The following is a 21,868-nucleotide window of genomic DNA, read 5'->3' on the forward strand; positions in this document are numbered from 1 at the left end:
TAATGGTTAAAGTTTTTTTTGGAGACCGTGCCCTTGTCCAAAACGACAAGTATTATCAACCCGGAGGGAGTACAATATAACCTTGAAAGATAAAGTTTTGGTAGTTTAATCGAATCTTATCCGAAATATCAAATGTTTATGACAACTGAGGATATTGCGTTAACCATAAGCCAACTTATAGAACAAACTATATATATTATTTTATTATCTATTTCTTGTGCTATACTCTCTGTGTCCAAAATTCTTAAGCATAATTCATTTTCTCTCTTTTTTAAATAAGATAGCATATTTGTATATTTGTAGTCTTCATGCATCTAAGACTTAAACGAAGAGGTTATCTTTTTATTTTACAATATTAGATTAAAATGTTAACTGTAGCCTAAGTAACCATTTTAATACTTATTGGTTATATGCATGTATATAGTTTTTAATCTTTATTAAATGCATGATGATTTTTTTTGGTGACAAAAGATATACATTGGATGAAAGGATTAATACTATACAACTAGCCTGATTTTCGTTAACACGTTTTTCAAACTATAAACGATGCATTTCGTACGAAAACTTTTTATATGTAATTTGTTTTAAATTATTATATAAATTCATTTTGAAGTTTAAAATAATTATTGCATCCGTCTCAGCTACCTAGGATGAGCGAATATGTCATTTTGTACAGATTCATGGTCTTACGATGAATCAGATCTCATCCTACTCCATCCGTCCCAAAATATAAACATTTTTAGCTATGAATCTGGACAACTGTATGTCCAAATTCATAATAAAAAATACTTATATTTTGAGACTGAAGTAGTAGATAATAATATTTTAGAACGAAGAAAATGAAATTCAACTAGCTAATCACGCACTAATGATTTTCTCGTTTTATATACTCATATTTAATCTTCATCTTTTATCACCTTCAACAGGCATATAGGTTGCCGGATCAGGTTTATATGGACCCACATGGCTGGCTACTTCCCTGATGACGATTTTCAACTATGGATATACTGGAGTAGATGTCAAATCGTCTTGCTCTTACTTGCACCAATCGTGAGGTGTTACAATACCTAGGAGTAGAGAAGACCTTCATTTGGTCCAGAAGCTTCTAGAAGCCACTCGGACCGGCCAATACAGTGCGGGAAAAAGACAAGGCTGCGAAGGTTTGCGCTGACGCAATCGCGCCCTTTGGCTTAAGCTACACGCCAAACGCATGACAGCTTCTAGTAGATGGAGGAATTACAGGTCACTGGCTGCCTCGGACACGGTGTGCTGGGCCGCAGCATGGGCCTCCATCGGTGGGTCCTGGGCTACTGGCCCGTTTGCATCCTTATCATGGGGCCGTGGGCCTGTGGCCTATGAAACTGTGGGCCGGGATATTTATTCCAGCTAGATGCAGACCTGCAGGTTTTCAACTTTACTGAGTTACACTAACCAATGAAATTAAATAATAATGCTATATATGGTTGAAAAGTTGATTTGGAAAAGGTAAGAAATTAGGGAAGAATTATTTTTTTTATAAAAATAGGTACCGTCTAGAAGATTAGGAAGTGTGTATTTCTCTTGTGCATGCCTTCCAATTGGTCTCAGAAACCACAGCGTCAGATGGTAATGTTGAAAACGTTTCCCTTTGTTTTTTTTAGAACATTCCTTTTGGGTTCAGATTGACATCGATCATGTGTGTGCACGGATACAGACAGAACACAAACCGTCTAGTAAAAATCTGAGCAACTGAATCTCACATCAATATTGACATATTGTACCTTCAATTCTGTAAGAATCGAGTTGAAAATCACGCTTGCAGAAGGAACTCGAGTTACTTGGAACAGCTAAGCCGATATTTTCGTGGTCTAGATCGCATCATTGTAATGGCCTGAATGCCCTTCAGAAACGTGTCCCGTCTACTTCAAGACAACTTACAGTAATTACTTGTAAGCAATAATAAGATAAACATCATATCTGTAAAGGCAAATAAGAGAATTGAGAATTAGGTGCCCCAAGTACCTCCAATTATGGTGGACCGTCTTCTCGAGCCTTGGCTTCCCATATTGTTTTCCCTGTTTCCTTCCACGAGTGACACTGCTCCTGCCGACTCAAAGTTCCGAGGGAGCATCGCCGTGGATTCGACATGGTCGTGACTCTTGGCGCGTGGTCTATTTGAAAGGAACGGAACAATTGCGTGTTGAACAACTGTTCTTGGCTCTGGTCCAAGGTGGTCGTAAGCATGGCACAAAAGGCCGCCCTTTGGCATCTTGCCCATCCCCTGTCGCCAACGCTGTCTTCTTAGTGTGATACGTTGTCTGGTCGTTCCATTGTAATCGCGAGAATAGGCATAAGTCTTCGTTTTCCTCTGTTTTCTATTTTTCTTCCCAAATCCCCCTTCATTTCTTTGTTTTGTTATTTGTGTAAATTTTATTTCTCTTAATACAAATGTACACAATTCTTTTGCGTATTCCAAAAAAAAGAATTGAGAATTATGCTGTTGTCGTGCTGTCGAGTACTAGTATTTCAATTGAATAAGCTTAACAACGGATGTGTTTAGTTCCTGAAAAAAGCTAGAAGTTCAGAGAAAGTTGGGAGTTTGAAAAAAAAGTTGGAAGTTTATGTATGTAGGAAAGTTTTTAATATAATATGATGTGATGGAAAGTTGGGAATAGGAAGAAACTAAACACGGCCAACATTGAACAGTTGGTCATTTTATCGTGCAGCTTTAACTGCCAAACAGAATACTCGCGCGCGGCCACAAACTTTTTGATTAACTTTTTAGCTAGCCAACCTTCCTGCAGGCTACCAGCAGGAATGTTCTTTCAGCTTAATTGTCACTCGTAGATGCTTCTTTGGCAAGGGTTAAATGCATGAGCTACAATTTGCTGGCATCTTAATTAGCCAAATAGTTGGACAAGCTAGCATACTACTACTCCATCACCTCTTGCTGGTTGCTTCGTCGACTGTGTTGAATACAATCAAGAACTCATTTTTGCTGTGGGTTCAAGCCGCTGCCAATTTCAGGTAAGCAACATACCACGTGATGTGCAGAAGACGAACCCTATGTTTTTCTTCATTTCTCTTGTTGATTAGCTTAGAGGGTGTTTGAGAGAGAGGGGCGGAGAGACTTATAGTTTTGAGAGAGGGACTAAAGTTTAGTCCCTAATTCCCACACACCCTCTTAATTTGCAAGTTTTGCAGCATAATGGGATAGCCTTTCACAGTTTCACTGCAGTCCTATGCATACATTGTGTATTATCTTTAATTTGTCTCTGGCCTGAAGATGCTCATTTTGTCAGATGATGAATGGCATGGCATGGATCTGAACTGAAATTGTGAATGCTTGGATGAAATCATTCAAAAGAAAACGAATGGCGAGATGAAAACTGAAGAAATGCGCTTGCAATTTGACCTTCTAGTTGTTACATCAGAAAAGTTGTGCTAATAATACGCCATGGCGGGTAGGCCCTTGTTTAGCTTAACCAGTTGATGTTCAGAGTGGAATTTATCAAGAAAAGGGTTCTCTCTCAACTTGGATTATGCGTTTTCTTAATTATGCTGGATGGACTGCTTTGAGTATGTATCACTTCATTTCGTCAATGGCTAATCCAGGCACTAAACTAATCATGATGGAGCAGGTGCTTGATTACTTGTTCTAAGAACCTTTTTACTGCATTATGCCTTTATCCTTGAGTCCCACCTGCAAAATTTGACCATGGCCATGCCACGCAAATCAGAAGGACAAAACTGCAGGCAGTAGCTTTTATTCTTGTTGATGGATCAGTTTGGAATCAAATTTGGTGTTTTCCTTAAGTCTCACCTGCTTCCTCCTAGGTAACTTGTTTTATTTTGTGATTTCAAACTCCATACTTGCACATGTTCTCTAGACTAGCTAAAATATTACTTAGTATAAGAGATAAAAAGCAAAAAATTATAAGTCTATATAGCATAGTTAATTAGATAATGTCATATCCAAAGCAAAAGCATTCACGTGTGGAGATATTATGGCCTACATGTCAACTTGTGGCATTGAAATCAGTCTCGAACATCATCGCTATTCAATAGGAGTAGAACCATTTAAAATAGTACTCCTATAGAAAATTAACTTGACAATCTGTCAGGTAACTATCAAGATTCAAGAGCACAGATGTTTTGGATAGAACTGTGAATTGATGTTCACAATTCACAAGGTTTCCATGAAAAGTACTAGGAACACACCAGAGCATGTGCTGCCGGCTGGAATGCAATATCACTGTTTGGTAGGCTCCAAAAGGGTACTGATGGCGTACCAACTGAACACTGGGCAAGAAAATGTTTGCATCGAACATACTCCCTCCGTCCAAAAAAAAAAAAAAAACAAACCCGGTTTCCGTGTCCAACGTTTGACCATCCGTCTTATTTAAAAAAATTATAAAAAAAATTAAAAAGACAAGTCACGCATAAAATATTAATCATGTTTTATCATCTAACAATAATGAAAATACGAATTATAAAAAAATTTCATATAAGACGGATAGTCAAAGTTGAACACGTAAACCCAGGGTTTGACTTTTTTTGGGACGGAGGGAGTATATATGGCAGTTCGGTCAGACTTTAGGGGTGACGGTATGAAAACCAGTATATTGACTCTAGCCATACATGTGATTAAAAGCTGTAACATTATATATATATATATATATATATATATATATACATATATATGTATATATATATATATATATATATATATGTATATGTATATGGTAAATTTGTTTGGTGCTCCATGGTGCCCAGGCACCATTGTTGAAATTGAGTATATACCCAATTCAAATGAGTATGAAACTTTTTCAATTACTTAGCTATTAACATTAACTACTTTACTAACTAGTTTAAAGCAAGTTTGAACTGAATTTGAACTTGTTTTTGTTAGATTTTGATTCTAGGTATATAGCATCCATACATATAATTAGTTAGGTATGTAAACGTGGATTGTGAAATAAAGTTAAATTTGAGTTGTTTTGTTGATAAGTATAGGTATGAATCAAATTATTATAACTAGATATATACTCACAATTTAAAAATTTTAAAAAATTTGAATGATTTTGTGCATTAGATACCATGGTGCCCGGGCACCATGGTGCCCCATATGAGTGTCCTATGTATATGTATATATATATATATATATATGTATACGTATATATATGTGTATATGTATATATGTATATATATATATGTGTGTGTGTGTGTTTTTTAGGGACTTAAAAAAATCAATGATGATAAATAAACTATGATAAAAAAAAAGACAACTCTATAATTAAGTTGTAGTATTTAAATTTTGAGTATGACTATGAATATTAAAGAGTAAACAATGGAACTGAATATTACTTCACTCTAGTGTAAATGGTGGTTTCTTGTTTTTAAAGTCATACTCTAGCTATAAGCTTATAATTTTTTTTATGCTGTGAGTGTGTTTAGTTTATGCCGAAATTAAAAGTTTAGTTGAAATTGAAACGATGTGACAGAAAATTAAAAGTTTGTATGTGTAGGAAAGTTTTGATGTGATGGAAAAGTTGAAAGTTTGAAGAAAAAATTTGAAATTAAACTCGGCCTATATCAAATATTAAACCTTACACCATCAAATCAAGTCTGGTGCAAACATATCACTGTTAAACCTTGCATCATCTTAGCCTAGATAAAGAACAAGTAAAATAGTGGGATCCAAATCCATCTGAAACAAAAAAAGGAGTTCTTTTTCATGGGATGCAATTACTCCACTTGAGCTAATCCTCCCTTTCAAACACAATTACATTTTGAAGGCAACTACTCCACTGTTCACTCCTCGTCCTCTTGTTTTTTTTTTTTTTTTGGCTTCGATCCCTGTAACCGTACTGCACATCACGTCATCCATTTAAGAAACAGCTCACAAGAACTCGACAACAATTCATTTTTCTCACAGTAAAATCCGTACTACTTGGAGCAAGCAACGAATCCAATCCAAAACCCAAAAACATTTATTTAGAAATGCGTAGACTTTTTTCTTTTCTTTTTTCTGATGGCACGCTTAAATATAGAGAGACATGGAGGGAGAGCAGCGCACGCGTGAACGGGAAGCGAGAGAGAAGCATGGCCATCCACCATGTCTGCATCTGCATGGCCAAAAAGGGGAGGAAGAAGAAATGAGATGACAATGATGATGATGATGGTTTCATCACCCAACCCTCCCTTCAATCCAACTCCACCTCCACAAAAATCCTATCCATTATCCACCAAACACTCGAAAATTTCCATCTTTTCCAGTTAAAAATCAAAAATCCCCTATCCTTTTTTGCTTCCATTTCGTCGCGGATTTGGACCACGCTGCAACCAATCCCCATCCAGAACGATCCCAATCTCCGATGGGAAGATTCTAAATTTGCAATCCACCCAAGAACTCCACTACGAGAGCTTCCCCCCAATCATTCGCTCCCTCGCTCGCTGCATCCCCAGTTCCCCACCACGACGACCCAAGAAACGCCTCCTGAATTCGTCCCTACCCGCGCCAGATCGGAGCTCGTAGCAATAATCATCGGGAGAGAGAGATAAAGAGGAAGCAATGACGACGGAGGTGGCGCTCCTCCGTGGCCCGACCAACCTCGCTTCCCCCACAAGCTCCACCCTGCGCTATTTAGCCAATGGCGACAGCGATGTCTCGCTCCCAAGGAGAAGCAGCCGCGAGGAGGAGAGCCCTGCAGGACTCCAAGAGGAGGAGGAGGAGGAGGAGGAGAGGTGGTCGTTCTTGGCGCTGCTGCTTGAGCTGCTGCGGAAGTCGCTGCTCCGGTGCAGTACGGTGCAGGAGGGCGGCGGCGAGTGCGGGATGGAGATTGGGTGGCCGACGGATGTGCAGCACGTGGCGCACGTCACCTTCGACAGGTTCCATGGATTCCTCGGCCTCCCCGTGGAGCTCGAGCCCGAGGTTCCCCGCCGGGCTCCCAGTGCGAGGTATTCGGCTCGAAGCTCTGAACAATGTGGTTGTTGTTCTGAATCCAATGGTTTCTGAACATTCATTTTCAGTTTCAGACTTTCAGTTGGAAGTCTATTTCTGTGGAAATGTGAATCCCTTTTCACTCCCGATTGCATTTTGGAGGTGTTTTGATATGAAGTGCTATAGGAAAATTTGTGTTTTGCTCAGTTATAAGAAAATAGAACTGTTGGTTGTTGAAGTTCAGTGTTTTGGTATGGCACATCTATTCGCATTGCAACCTCAAGGATGGGTTGGTTTGAAATTTCATATAAAAGCAGTTTTTTTCCCGTTGTTTTCTACTAGGTGGTATTAGATTCCTCTTGAATAATGTGAATTTCAGTTCTGTTGTGTTTTAAACTTTGTAACCTCACCTGAATTTGAACTGTATATTCTCATGATGAGTAGGTTTTCGCACCACCAGTCTGCAGAAATTGGTGGCATTGCATTTTCTTCATGTTTCATTGATTAATAATTAGTCAATCATGTTTCTCTATGGTCTGGTATTTGATATGGCCGCATAATTTTGCTGTAGTGTCTTACGTCATATAATTATGCCGGTCACCTTTTTATGATTCGGAAAATGGATTTCGCTTCCATATGAGCCTGATGAGGTCTGTATAATGAGGACTAGCTATAATTTGAAGCGTACATTTACGGAAATCATAATTGCCTATAAATTTGAATATTTGATACAGAAACAAGACAGTCATACATTTGAATTATTTTGATATTCTGCATTTGGGTAACAGTAGCTATTTTGTTCACTTGCTTAATTCTGGTAAAAGTATTTCATTCATGGTCCTCTAAATGCCAATCCTGTTTTTATTTGTAAGAAACCAAAAGAATCTTCAATATCATGTGTTAAAATATATGGGTTCTCAGAATTTTTTTTAAAAAAGCATGCCTTTTGTGAAGTTATTGTGGTATTTATATTTATCTCAGCTATATCACCTATTGGCTTTTTTTTCATGCAAATGCTTATGCCTGCTATGCAAAAATACTATTTATCAACTATTACTACCTTATATCACAGCATTGCATCTAGTGCTTTGGATGATGCCTTATTGTTCAGGACTGTTTGTCATTGTCAAACTCATTTTGGATCACACTTTAGGAGCTTGAAAATAAAAGTTTTCTGGGTTGAGCTCCTTTCTGGCTTAAGTAAAGTGCATACGCATATTGTATATTATTTTATATCGGGAATTGCAGGACGTGAGCAATTAGATTTAGGTTATCTATAAAGAATAGATAAAAACGGTTATCAGTTTCTACTTTATAGAAGGATGGGACTCTGGGAGCACGGTGCCTCCAAAAGAAGATAAAGTGGCACATACACCTATAATGCATCTTCAAACTGAATGTTTGCTGCTATATGATAAATGAAACTGCAGCATATGAGTTGTGGTCAGTTAACGGTTGGATAACTTCTGCAATGAGTAAAGTTTCTGAAATAACAAGAAAACATAATTTCCCAGGACAATTGAGCATCTGAGTTAGCATTTAGCAAACCAGTATATTTATTTCAGAACCAAAATAATAATGTGAATTTTGTTCACATATTTATACCGATGCCATGCTTTTAACCATGCAAAGATTTGCAGGAATCCTGGTATAACTTTTGTAAGAATTCAAAGTGTTCCTTTGCACCACCCGAACAGTTAAAAGACGGTTCATTACAATTTACAATATGCTTGAATTGATTCAAAAAAAAAAAGAAAGGAAAAAAATCTTTGATGCTGATGGCGATGTGCTTTCCTTTTCATATGGTGGTATCATATTATCCTACTTTTGCAAGATGCATGTGTTTGGCAATGACACTGTACTTTTGATAAATATACTCTAGAATTTAGTTCTTGTTCATGTTTACACCAGCTGTTGGTATTTGTCAGCTGATCAAAACTTAAAATGCAGTGCAAGTGTCTTTGGCGTTTCAACAGAATCAATGCAATGTTCCTACGATTCCAGAGGAAACAGTGTACCAACGATTCTCTTGATGATGCAAAGACGTCTATATGAACAAGGCGGTCTTCGGGTGTGATTTTTAAGCATTTATAGTTACATCTTTTTAATCACTGGCTTGTAGCTTTGTTCTGACCAAATAATTCTTATCTTATTTGTATTTTTGACGGAAATCTTATCTTGTTTGTAATTTGCAGGCAGAAGGTATTTTTCGTATAAATGCAGAGAATAGCCAGGAGGAGTTTGTGAGAGATCAGTTAAATAGTGGAATTGTGCCGGATGGCATTGATATTCACTGTTTGTCAGGTCTAATCAAAGTAAGCCTCTTTCTGTCATGTATCTTACGTGAATCTGTTGACTGCATTATCTTCATTGTCGCATATATTGTGTTAGGGCATTGCATGTTCTTCACTTGGGAACTTATTAATTAGCAGATGTGTTCATCTTCAGTTATAGAGTTTCATATTAACAGCTACCACCTACCAGAGAACCCACACTTTTGCTTTTGAAGGGAACTCAATCTTCTCCCTCCCTCTCTTTTTTCACACCAGATATATTTCCACAAGTTTTTTTTTTTTTTTGGGTGCTATGTAGTAAGTTTCTGTTGTGAATTTGATTTGCTTATAGAAGCAGTTAAGGGGTGCAGTCAACTTATTGGAAGTTACTAGTTTTGTGTCCCTGAGAATTGTCAACTAGGAAACACACATATTCTATAGAGCGAAATAATTTTATAACACAAAATAAAAAATCTATAGGGATCTCATTCCATCTATTTGTCCTTTTCTGCCAGGCCTGGTTTAGGGAACTGCCGAGTGGGGTGCTGGATTCTATCCCACCTGAACAGGTGATGCAATGCCAATCTGAAGAGGATTGTGCTCGAGTCGCCAAATGCCTTCCACCAGCTGAAGCAGCTTTACTTGAGTGGGCAGTTAATTTAATGGCTGATGTTGTCCAAGAAGAACAGATAAACAAGATGAATGCTCGCAACATTGCTATGGTTTTTGCACCAAATATGACTCAGGTAATGCACTGTCCTAATAATAAACTTATGATTTTAAGTGTGGTCGATGCTTACTGTCGTGCACATATGTAATGCAGATGTCAGATCCATTGACCGCACTGATGTATGCGGTGCAAGTGATGAATTTTCTCAAGATGCTAATACAGAAGACCCTCAAGGGTAGACAAGAGTCCAATCTGGAGGACACATCTCTGCCCCATAAGGACCCATCTGATGAAAGTGGACACCATAAACCCTGTCTCACACTTGAGTCTCTCCTCGAGGAAGAATCCAGGCGTCCCTCTTTCGTCGAAGAGGAGCCCATTCTGAACAGTCCCGCACATGGCACCGGCTACAATCCTATTGAGGTTAATCCTGTCCAAGGAAAAACTGCTGCTTCCATTGCACAGACAAGTGAAGTTCAGACGATCATAGAGGGCTCCAGTAGTTGCTCCCGACCTTCTCTGACTGATCCGCCTGCTACTGCTGATCCTGTCTGTGCTGAAGCTGCGAACTCGCTTCAACGAAAGGGAAGCCGAAGCCTGAATAGTAGGAGGACAAGAAAGGGCAAAGGGCAGTCTGGAACGAGTGCCACTTCCTCAGCTGAGAAATCAAAAGGCACGAGCATTGTAAGCCGGATAAACTCCAAGATTGAACGAATTGAAGCATGGAGGTGAAATCAATTGTTATTGCCCCCCTTATTGTCATGTAATCGATTACCCAATGTTTCCTTAAGACCGAGTTCGGTGTTCTTGCACATTTTTCAATTTTGTTATGCTTATTGTTTCTTGTTGGATCATGATCATGTTATTTTGATACGGCTAACTTATTTTGTCTTGTTTGTGAGTACATGAGGTTGTCTGTGAATGCAACAAAGAAATTTTGATTCCTTCGTACATAGTACATTTCTTTATTGCCAGGTGTATGGAAGTTCAGGAATGTTATATGCTGTGCTTATTCGCATTGCTCTTGCAATGAATTGTTTCGGATTGGTCAATCCTGTCCTATATTACTACGGGTCAAATTATTCTGATGAAATGTATCAACTCCGCTGAATTCACATCATGTGTTACTTTCAGAGCTGCTCCTGTTCCTTTTGAAGTGAAAAGAACTTTCGGATTAATTGTCTATACTTTTATTCATTGAAAACCGCTTGTTCTTGCACTTTATTTCTCCTTTCCATTTGTTCAATCCATCCCATGAGTATATATTTTGCAAAGGAAGAAAAAAGTGAACAAGTTTAAGGGTAAAATACAGTTTTCCAACACTGAAGTGTCTGAACTGAGCTCTCATACATCGTATGCATGTCCTTTCATTGCATCAGAAAGCTTTATTCTATCTTCTCCCCTTCATTCTTTTTCATTTGCTGAATCTGTTCCAAGATTTTTTTTTTCAGTTTTGCACAAAAAAGATTTTATTCCTTTTTGTATAAAACAGAGTAAAGTGCAAGAGCTTTGCCAATCAATCGATACGAAAGAATTCTACCTCCTCTCCTTCATTCCTTTTCGTTTCCTGAATCCTTTGCAAGATTTTTCGGTTTCCACAAAAGTGGCGAAGAACAAGTTGTCATTTCATCCAGGCAGCTAGGTGTGTTTCAGAAACAAAATTCAGACAATTAGGTGTAGTCAGGAAATACAGATTTTTTTCACCTTGCTTTCTCTGATTGCTCAGCTATAAATGGTAGAAATCTCCCTTTGGTGTTGTGACACTCACATCTTTATTCCCTGTCGGTAAATACTGTACTTCTTAGTTCTCGTTGACAAGTACACAGATGATCAGAGAACGAAAACCATCCTGCCGACCAGTTCTTGCAACAGGTGAAATCGGAATTTGTTCGGGCGGACAGAATGGAACACTGACCAAATCTTATCTGTATTTCTATCCTAACCTGTAGCCTGTCCAGGCTACACCAAAAGACACATCAAAAATCACCAAAACACTGACGAAATATTTCAGGCACAAATCAAGGCTACTATCTCAGGTACCTGAAAAATTCCCAGTCCTAAAATGTGAGCATGTCATGTATGACAGTACTAAGAGTTTTTATTCTAAACACAAAACAAATGTAGATCTTCAAATACATAAGCGCACGTACCATATGAACACACATAACCATATCTTTATGAGCACCTCCAATAAACCAGACCAACATACGTTAAGATTGATGAAATTACCACATAACATCTCATTATCGGTGAGTGCATCATCTACAGTTAAAAGAATATTAGTTAGAGACTCGAATCCATATTGGTAGTTTCTGAACACTCGGTATTCATGCGACACTGACAGAGCAGTGTTGAAAGGAATGCAGAACTGATAATGCAAAATTACAGGCCTCATCAAATTGCATACATTTTTTTTTGCGAACGCGCAAAAGGATTGCACGTCAATATATTAGCAGGAAAAGAGTTTTTACACAAAGCAATCAGCCAGCTTATACCTAGGGGGAACTTGAAGGTAGGAACTCAAATTGCATACAGTATCAACTCCACTTGGGAGAAAGAAATATTCCATCCCACAACCACAGAAACCGCTGCCTCTTTTCTGGGTTGGCCTCCCTCCTTTTCTATCACTATACATTTATTCTTTTCGATGATTTCTCTCACTATATATACACAAACTTGTTCACTCTGAAGGATAGCACAGAAAATTACCAGAGCTAAACTGTCTTGCACATCCTTTCACCCTGAGTGACGCAGTAATTTGGAGGTAAGTACATCACACACTCATTTTTCAATCACTTCAATTCTCTTTGTTTTTTTTCCTCGATAATACAAACACGGGGAAATTTCTTAAAATTTATACTAAAGTTAAACTATTTCGTGTGAAATTTCCTACTTCAAAGTTCAAACATGGCCTAATTAAGTGGCATGATTTTTTTGGTGATAATTTTTACGGTGGTCTCTGCTGGTAGTATAAATATAACACAAATGCTCACTTTTCTTGCTTAGTTTTGCAGTGTAAAGTTTACTACTAGTACGCGTACTCCTCAAGAACACCTTGTTGGCCGGCGGCGACTACGCATGGCGGCGGACGGCGGCGCGCTGAAGCGGCTGTTCGAGAAGCCGTTGCCGGAGAACCCGACGCTGCTGGAGGCGCTGTCGGCGTGGAACCACACCCACCGCAAGAAGCTCGTCGACCCGGCGTCCTTCACCGAGATCTTCGGCGAGCTCCACTTCCAGGAGAAGCCGCCCGTCGTCGACTCCCTCGCTCGCGCCGCCGCCCGCCCCTCGCCGTCGCCGCCGCCTCCGCCCCCGCCACGCCGCACGGTGTCATGGCTCGACATCACCGACGCCGCCACCGCCGACAACGACAACGACAAGAGCAAGGATGACTCCTCGCTCGACGCCCTCCTCAAGCCGCCCAGGCCGGCGAGCGGCGGCGCCACCGTGAAGCGGAGCGCGAGCTTCTGCCTCAAGAGCTCGACGTCGCTGCTGCTCTGCACCGAGGGGCTCGGGTCGGAGAGCACCGTGGACGCCGACGACATGGTCAAGGACGGCGACGGCAGCGGCGCCGTCGTCGACAGCGGGATGGACGTGGACGACGACGCCAGCGACGTCGCCGCCGCCGTGGCGGGCGACGACGCCTTCGGCGCCGGAGGGAAGGAGAATCGGCCGCCGCCGCCGCCGCCGTCGTTCCCGCCGCCGATACGGTCGATCGGGCGCGGCGGGAAGCCGAGTGTGTGCTTCCGGTCGGTGCGCGCGGAGGGGAGGTTCGTGCTGATGGAGGTGGTCATCCCCGGGAAGGATCTCCTGCGGGCGACTCGCGAGGGCGGCCGCCTCAGGCTGCAGTTCGCCGCCGCCGCCGCCGCCGTCGGCGTCATCGACGACGAGGAGATGCATGGACAAGAAGCAGCAGCATGCGTAGGCGGCGACACGTTCGCTTAATTAACTCCTATTATAATCTATTAATCTTGTGCTAACTAATTTGGTCAAGAAGCACGAATTAAACATACTTGTGATGCATATATATGATTTCATATACATACAATACTTTGTCAGGTCATAGGAACATGTCGCTCTGTACAATAAGAATGTACGATCTGACCTGAATATCAAAGCAGTGAAAGATCTAAAAAAAGTTTAAGAGGCTAGATAAATTTTGTTATATCAAGTGTTTGCTATGAAATTTTCTTTCCAATTCATAAGGAACATTTCAATTCGATTGTGCGTCTGTCCATGGTTGCTGGGTGGTGGATCCGTATGATGTGTATTGTGTCTAAAAAAAAAAGTAGGCTTCTATGTAAAAAATGGTGCGACTATTGTTGTGGAAATTTGTTTTTTTATATCACTAGTAAAATACTGGTGCGTTGTAGCGAGCTCTAATTATATTAGATGAGCTGATTAAAACTAAATCATCACACTCAAGCTCTGATTAACGATGGTATGATTGTGTTGTACGCATGAAGCAAATAGAGCTCCTTACTCTAGTACTTTGTTGATTAACAATGATGAGTACACAAGTCCCAAGATAGATGGTGGCTCCCACTTGTCAAATAGATCGGGTGGCATAACCATTACCACTAGCATTTTTTCAAGATAGTATAGATATTACCCTTTTTCAATAATTATTTTTGGACTATCTTATACATCTATGAAGAAATTTTTTCAGAAAACATCAAATATAATTGTAGTATAATCAATATAAGTCATATAAGAGTGTTATAGCTTAGCGGGGCGGGGGAGATATGTGTGAAAGCAGCCTCCACATCGCACCATCCCGATGGTGCTTTGAATTGTTAGCCCATTTCCCATATGCACGAATCTCAATACACATCCAATAGTAAAAAATATCGACATATTTCCTTCTAAACTATGTCGGCTGTATAGAAAAATCATTATTTTTTGTATATTGTTTTATAAATCAATTGCAGCACACTGGAATAATAAAAAGTAATTTACTGGTTCAAAAGTGCGTCCATTTCTATTTGAAAAAGTAAGAAAGAATATGTATCGTTTTTAATTAGAGGGGGTATCAAAGTGAGTATAATGCCAACATCCAAGAATTCCGAATCTTGGTACGTTGGTGGGCTATTGCCATTCCTCCGAAAAGAGGCATGTCCACTTGTCGGTGGAATACTTGCATGTCGAAATATCTATATGGGTGAATGTTCTACGTTTTTCAAAAAAAAAAATCCTAAGATTTCGAAACACGGTAGAAAATTAAAATTGTCGTACAATACATCTCACAAGAGCATATAAACATTATCCATGTTGGAATTGTTTCTTTCATTTCTGATGAATGAATGATTTTAATTTACGGCTACTCCTAAGTAAATAACATAAACTCACAAATATTATTTTCATTTATTAACGAATCAATGATTTTACAGTTACTTATGAACATTATGAATAAACAACATGACGCACATATTGTTTATTTTTTCTATCATTTATAGATTTTGCGGCTACTCCTAAATAAACAATACAAACTCATGCATGGTCTCACATGATCTCTCTTATACATGCTCATTGATTGGCTCTTTTAACTTATTCCTATTTGTGGTCCACTCTACTCACACCAATGTAGGATTAGATTCCAAGACTTTTGAGTCGATGGTCATTGGTCAAGTTTCTTTCTTCAAAAAGACAAAGGCTAAAAGAAATCGAGGGGCAAAAATATATCATAAAAAAGACACCCTACTGGTGTGATCTTCAAATGGATTAAAGCAATGATCAATGCTACATGAAAGTCAGATTATTTACAAGTTTTCAAATGCCAACCTAGTCTATTTTATTGAGTTGTGATCCAAATTCATTTACACACGTATAAAGGCCAACTTCGGACGGAGTGAAGCGGAGGTTTGGATCGTTATCCTTTTAGGGTTTCACCTTTATATGTACTTCTTGTAAGCCATCGTTCGGCGTTGTAACCTCACCCGATATAATAAAGAAATTTTGCTGGCTGATGCTCGTGGTTTTTTCTCTCCTGCTTTAGGAGGGTTTTCCACGTTAAATCTCGTGTCTTCTGTGATTGATCTATCGTTTTTATCGTTTATTTGCTGATCGTTTTCTAATATATTTTAATTGTAGCCATGGCTGTATCTAAAGAAAGAGATGAGATTGTTCGTTTGAAAAGAGGGTGATGAAATTATTCCCTTCTTTGGATTATAACCAAAACAATCTTAAATTTAAAGTTTGACTTTTAAGAACAATTTAAGTGTACCTTTTAATTGTCTTATTAGCGAGAAGGCATGGAAAGAAAACCAGACAACAATAGGGAAAAAAAACTTAAAGTAGGGCTCGTTCGGTTCGTAGGGTTTTCAAAATTAATATAGAAATAAAAAAAACCTTAGGAATATTATGGAAATATATGTGCAAACTTAAGAATTAAGAAAAACACATGAAACTTTCCATGGTTGTTCAGCAAGCTACTGAAAGGATTGAAAAGTGAAAACATTAGGTGGGGTGGATTTTTTCCATGTGTTATGTTTCCCCCATAAAACCTTGTTATGTTTGGAGGGAATGGAAGGGAAATAATTTCACACCACAGTATGTGTGACAATCCCAACCTCTTAAATATTAACTGAACATGACCTAAAAGTGAAGGAATAGAACGGCCTCATCGTTTCGCATTATTCAGGGAATAAGCGAAACGACATATTTAAAAAAAATGTGAATAAAACTTTTATATACGTGTTCTTAACGATATAAAAGAAAATACTGAAATATAAACTTTGATGAAAAACCTCAAAATCAACTTCAAATTTAAGATTAGAAATTCCAAATTCTGTCTGATAAATATGCCTAAACAAGCCCAGATAGTTTTGGGCCTGAAAAGCCTTTCTTTTCTCAGGAAAGCACACAGCCCCAGTAAGCCCAAAAGCTTAGTTCTCCTCTTTTCCGGGTGGGCCCACCTACAGTTGATTCTCTTATCTTCCACCTCGCGTTCGCGTCTTCTCTTCTCTTCGCTCCGCTCGCTCATCGGCAATGGAGGCCACGGCGCTCACGCTCTCCTCCCGCCCCGCCGCCGCCAGCCGCTCGCCGGCGAAGGGAACCTTCGCCTCCCTCCACCCCCGCCGCCGCTTCTCCGCGCACGCTGTCCACCTCCGCGCGGCCCAGAGCGCCTCCCTGCGCGCCCCCTCCCCGGTGCGTTGCTCCATTTCCTTTGGGGGAGAGCTCGTGTCGCGCGCCTCGTCTTCCGAGGAAGGTCGCATTGTTTCCCTAATACCATGTTGTGTGATTATTTATCATGGGGGGTTTTGCAGGGGGCGAGGAGGAGACGGAGGAGGGGGAGCGGGCTGGTGGTGCGGGCGGAGATGTTCGGGCAGCTCACCACCGGCCTGGAGTCCGCCTGGAACAAGCTGCGTGGCGTCGGTGAGTGACCCTGCTCCTTTTGATTCTCTCGTATGATGATGCTCTCTTCAAGAAAATTTCGTGTTAATACATTTAGAGTAAATTGCGTTTAGGGCCACATTTTGTTACCAAAGATTCATTTTGGACTAACATTTAACACATTTTTTCACTTTGGGCTAGGTTACTTTACCTTTCTTTCACTTTGGACCACTCCATAAACTTTTTAGGAATATATAAATAACATTTCCAACTTTAAACACATCAGCAACCCGTAAACCGGTAATCTTTTCCAACTTACACGGACAATTCTTTACAACATTATAGAGTAGATGCAGCTACAGAAAATGACTTGGGGTGGTCCAAAGTGCACCAAAGGTAATCTTACCTAATCCAAAGTGAAAATATAGGTTAGAGGATAGTCCAAAGTGAAACTTTGGTAACAAAAGGTGGACCAAAGTGCAATTAACTCATACATTTATTACTTTCTCCATTTCACAATGTAAGACTTTCTAGCATTGTCCACGTTCATATAGATGCTAATGAATATAGACAAGTCTTGCATTGTGAAACGGATGGAGTACTTAATTATTCAGTACTTAATTGTTCATATGCACACTAGTATTATTCAGTACTCACTCACAAGAATTAATGCGATCTCTTCTTACTTTAGATGTACTAACAAAGGAGAATATCATTGAGCCAATGCGGGATATAAGAAGAGCACTTCTGGAAGCTGATGTAAGTGTGCAATGTGTTAACTACAGGTTTGCATTTTCAGTATGGTTTCATTTTGCACCTGAATTAATAGTCCTAATGCAGCTCCTGCTTTCTGCAGGTTAGTTTGCCTGTAGTGAGAAGATTTGTTTCGTCTATAAGTGAAAAGGCTCTGGGTTCTGATCTTATAAGAGGAGTCCGACCGGAACAGCAATTGGTGAAGGTATGTCATGCTGTTCAGAATCTGACAGAGGGGCTGGATTCTAACAGACCGTTTTTGTTCGGGGTGAAACTTTTATAAAAAATGAAGGTTTTATCAATATTTGATCTTGATGTTATCTAAAACAAAGTATTCGTATTCAAGATCGTTTTATCTCAGGAAGAATAATGAAAAGCATTGGCACAAGCAAAACCATAACATGCGTACAAATTTCTCCCTAGAATGTTCAGTTATTAATTGTAGTTTGTGCTAGATGAACATGGTGACTATCTTCTTAGACTAATTTATGTGCTTTTAGCACAGGACAAATAACCTACTCGGTGGTGCAGATTGTGCATGATGAACTTGTACAACTGATGGGTGGAGAAGTATCAGATCTGGTATTTGCAAAAAGTGGCCCCACAGTAATCTTACTGGCAGGCCTGCAAGGTGTTGGGAAGACTACTGTTTGCGCAAAGCTTGCATTTTACCTGAAGAAATTGGTACATTCCTCAGCTTTCTAGTTCAAGCATCTAGTAGGATATATATTCTGAACAACCTATAGATACTTATGCCAGAGTTAGGTGACAGGGAAAGAGTTGTATGCTGGTCGCTGCAGATGTTTACAGGCCTGCAGCCATTGATCAACTCACTATACTTGGTGAACAGGTACTTGATGAACCCTTAACTACTACAATGAGCTGCCTGTTTGACATATAAGAATTGTGCATAGCAGCTGTATAACATGTACCACAGTCCCCCAGATCGTTCTGATACTTAAAGAAGAGTCAAACCCATCATGCCACAATTTTCTTTTGAATGGGCACTACTATAGTTTGTCCTGACTCCTGAGGTGGGAACGTTTTGGGCTTTATCAGGTCGGTGTACCAGTTTACTCAGAAGGAACAGAAGCCAAACCTGCACAAATAACCAAGAATGCCGTGGAAGAGGCCAAAAGAAAGAATATTGATGCCATTGTAATGGATACTGCTGGAAGACTGCAGGTCAGTCTTCTGTAGTTCTGTGCATTGCCTGCTCGTTTTTCAGTTGATAGCTTGACATGTCACTACCTTGTACAGAATTTTGATCTACCTAGTTCTAAGCTACTATATATTTACACAAAATAGCAATACAATTGTTTCAGTTCACATTAACAGAACTTCCTATGATTTAACTAGCATCTTTATCTCATTGCTATGCCATTCAGATTGACAAATCAATGATGGTTGAATTGAAAGAAGTGAAGAAGGCAGTTAATCCTACGGAAGTTCTGCTTGTTGTTGATGCTATGACTGGACAGGAAGCTGCAGGTATGCAACTGTTCCACTTGCTATTTAAGTCCCTCTTTTTGCTACTAAAGGCCAACACTATTTGTTCGTATAGCAGAAATGCAACGAACAACCAGAATTTTTTCAACGGTTCTCAAATTCTACTATATGACAAATTCTTACAGCGCGACATGTTCTATCTGCTATATTTATACGAGCTTAAGAAGTACTATTGTTTGATAGAGTTGCAACAGCCACTTACAATACTTCTCTGAGATGCAGCATTGGTCACCACCTTCAATATTGAGATTGGTATCACTGGTGCTATATTGACTAAACTGGATGGTGATTCGAGGGGTGGAGCAGCACTAAGTGTTAAAGAGGTCCTTATTTGCCAGAAAACTTTCCTACCATCATATCTACAAATGCTTCTGCCACTTTTATATTTTTGCTTTGAAGTTACTCTGCATCTATGTTGGTCAAAACTGCAAATTCCTATTGTCCACATGCTTCTTTCATCAATTGACAATTTACTGCAAATCTCCGCACTAGTCTTCTCACTTTTATGCTGTATTTATATAAAAAAAATCTAGTGTTTATCATCTGGCTACCTACTTGAATGTATATACGGTCAACATTAAATCGTTCGTAGTAAGCTATGTTTGCATGCTTGCTGCTTTGCCCTTCAACGAATATTAATGCTTAACGGACCATGCAGGTGTCTGGAAAGCCCATCAAGTTTGTAGGGCGTGGAGAACGAATGGAGGACCTTGAGCTTTTTTATCCTGACCGTATGGCACAACGTGTTTTGGGAATGGGCGATGTACTTTCATTTGTTGAAAAAGCACAAGAAGTCGTAAGTAGCTTCCTGTAAAATCCCCCCTCAATTTCTTGTCCTAATCAGTAAGGTGATGATGCTATGGTGTTTATATGATGTTGCACATAGATGCGTCAAGAAGATGCTGTAGAATTACAGAAGAAGATCATGAGTGCAAAATTCGACTTCAATGACTTCCTAAAGCAATCACAGAATGTTGCAAAAATGGGTTCCATGAGCCGTGTAGTTGGAATGATTCCAGGCATGAACAAGGTACATGAATCTGAGGAATTCATTTATTCTTTCAAGTCTGACAATATCCCACTTCATTATGTTTACATTTCAAATGAAAAATGGCAGAACTTGATATCAGTTCTGATTCTAAATAGGTTACTCCTGCACAAATTCGAGAAGCCGAGAAAAGACTTGCATTTGTGGAGTCTATGATCAATGCAATGACTGCCGGTATGTTACTCGTGATTCTAGGACTGTTGCTAATTGCTATACAACCAAATGAAGCTTACTACGTTGTTTCCATGGGTAATAGATCTAGACACCTAATTGCATGTATTCTGGCATGAGCAGAGGAAAGGGAAAAGCCAGAATTACTGGCTGAATCACGTGACAGGAGGATAAGAGTGGCTGAAGAGTCCGGAAAGAGTGAACAAGAGGTTCAGTTGTAATTTCTGTCTTCTCTTTGTTAAAAAACAATCACAATATTTTTTGCTCATTCCAGTTACCATGGAGCTGACGCGTGCACACGCACACACACATTGCCGTTTTTCACTATCAGGTGAGCCAGTTGGTTGCCCAGCTTTTCCAAATGCGTGCTCAGATGCAGAAGCTGATGGGTGTGATGACCGGACAAGAAGCACTTCCAGGCATGGGGAATCTCATGGAATCTCTTAACGCCGATGAGAAGGTGATAATCTAACAATGCCTCGGGTGGTGTGGGTGATTTGGTTCACTACAGTTTGGCTGGGTTACTTACGGTTGCCTGTATTTGTTGTGCATCATGATCATTCAGGCACCTCCTGGCACTGCACGGCGGAAGAGGAGGCACAGCAAGACGAGGCAGAGGGAGCTGGATGCAGTCCCTAGTTCTTGAGCTGGTGAGCGTTGTAGTTCAGAGTTACTGCTCTTTTGCTTCAGAGACCCGGATCTGAGAAAAAAGAGATGAAAAAAAAATGTTGTCTTGCTACCTTTTTTAGTTTGTACGTAGGAGATCTGCAGGAAGTTCATAGGAAACAGTAATTTCCTACCAAATTGTAATGTTACTTAGCCAGTCCTACTCAGCAATGCAATCGGTTCACTCGAATGCTCGGACTTTTTACATTACATTAATCATGAATGTATATGTTGTAGAAGGATCAGGTTCATTTCAAAACTTCACCATCCATGTCCATTCGAACTCAAGAATTTTCTGATTCATGCGGAAAATCGAAAATGTACTGACTGTGTTGGGATTACCATACCCAGAAAAACAAAAGCAAAGTCCTAAATTAAAAAAAAAAAGTTGAAGGGGAAAACATTGAAGTGTAAATAGGCCCATATGTGGGCCCAACATCGGCGAGCCCGAAAGCCCAATAGGGCCCATATTCAACAATCGCCTCTCTCTCTTATCCTCCCCGTTGGTTCCCTCCCCTCCGCAGAAC

The 21,868-nt window shown here is 39.8% G+C and overlaps 3 protein-coding genes across 4 annotated transcripts; all 3 read left to right on the top strand.

Annotated features, from left to right (window-relative positions):
- The first annotated feature begins 6,046 nt into the window (after window positions 1-6,046).
- Window positions 6,047-10,915, top strand: LOC127754704 (rho GTPase-activating protein 5-like). The gene is made up of 5 exons (XM_052280275.1): window positions 6,047-6,939; window positions 8,873-8,993; window positions 9,118-9,237; window positions 9,711-9,941; window positions 10,019-10,915. The coding sequence occupies exons 1-5, from the start codon at window positions 6,554-6,556 to the stop codon at window positions 10,595-10,597; spliced, it is 1,437 nt and encodes a 478-aa protein (XP_052136235.1). The 5' UTR covers window positions 6,047-6,553; the 3' UTR covers window positions 10,598-10,915.
- A 1,606-nt stretch (window positions 10,916-12,521) lies between these two features.
- LOC127754705 (protein FAF-like, chloroplastic) lies at window positions 12,522-14,027 on the top strand. 2 transcript variants are annotated; one of them, XM_052280276.1, is made up of 2 exons: window positions 12,522-12,629; window positions 12,880-14,027. In XM_052280276.1, the coding sequence occupies exon 2, from the start codon at window positions 12,944-12,946 to the stop codon at window positions 13,805-13,807; it is 864 nt and encodes a 287-aa protein (XP_052136236.1). In that variant the 5' UTR covers window positions 12,522-12,629; window positions 12,880-12,943; the 3' UTR covers window positions 13,808-14,027. The 2 variants fall into 2 exon arrangements, with proteins under 2 accessions (XP_052136236.1, XP_052136237.1); XM_052280277.1 differs by having other exon boundaries at window positions 12,554-12,629; window positions 12,872-14,027.
- Window positions 14,028-16,805: 2,778 nt separating this feature from the next.
- Window positions 16,806-21,535, top strand: LOC127754703 (signal recognition particle 54 kDa protein, chloroplastic-like). The gene is made up of 15 exons (XM_052280274.1): window positions 16,806-17,008; window positions 17,128-17,236; window positions 17,886-17,953; window positions 18,051-18,152; window positions 18,479-18,631; window positions 18,720-18,797; window positions 19,007-19,132; window positions 19,336-19,438; window positions 19,679-19,779; window positions 20,115-20,252; window positions 20,343-20,486; window positions 20,603-20,678; window positions 20,799-20,884; window positions 21,007-21,135; window positions 21,241-21,535. The coding sequence occupies exons 1-15, from the start codon at window positions 16,850-16,852 to the stop codon at window positions 21,319-21,321; spliced, it is 1,653 nt and encodes a 550-aa protein (XP_052136234.1). The 5' UTR covers window positions 16,806-16,849; the 3' UTR covers window positions 21,322-21,535.
- Window positions 21,536-21,868: the final 333 nt, after the last annotated feature.

This window comes from Oryza glaberrima, chromosome 11 (assembly GCF_000147395.1).
Source record: "Oryza glaberrima chromosome 11, OglaRS2, whole genome shotgun sequence".
NCBI classification, from domain to species: Eukaryota; Viridiplantae; Streptophyta; class Magnoliopsida; order Poales; family Poaceae; genus Oryza; species Oryza glaberrima.

Coding starts and splice junctions, on each gene's coding strand:
- LOC127754704 (XM_052280275.1), top strand. CDS start 6,554: ATGACGACGGAGGTGGCGCTCCTCCGTGGCCCGACCAACCTCGCTTCC. Junction 6,940..8,872: donor CGCCGGGCTCCCAGTGCGAG/GTATTCGGCTCG, acceptor CTTAAAATGCAG/TGCAAGTGTCTTTGGCGTTT. Junction 9,942..10,018: donor TTGCACCAAATATGACTCAG/GTAATGCACTGT, acceptor TATGTAATGCAG/ATGTCAGATCCATTGACCGC.
- LOC127754705 (XM_052280276.1), top strand. CDS start 12,944: ATGGCGGCGGACGGCGGCGCGCTGAAGCGGCTGTTCGAGAAGCCGTTG.
- LOC127754703 (XM_052280274.1), top strand. CDS start 16,850: ATGGAGGCCACGGCGCTCACGCTCTCCTCCCGCCCCGCCGCCGCCAGC. Junction 17,954..18,050: donor GAGCACTTCTGGAAGCTGAT/GTAAGTGTGCAA, acceptor TGCTTTCTGCAG/GTTAGTTTGCCTGTAGTGAG. Junction 18,153..18,478: donor CGGAACAGCAATTGGTGAAG/GTATGTCATGCT, acceptor TCGGTGGTGCAG/ATTGTGCATGATGAACTTGT.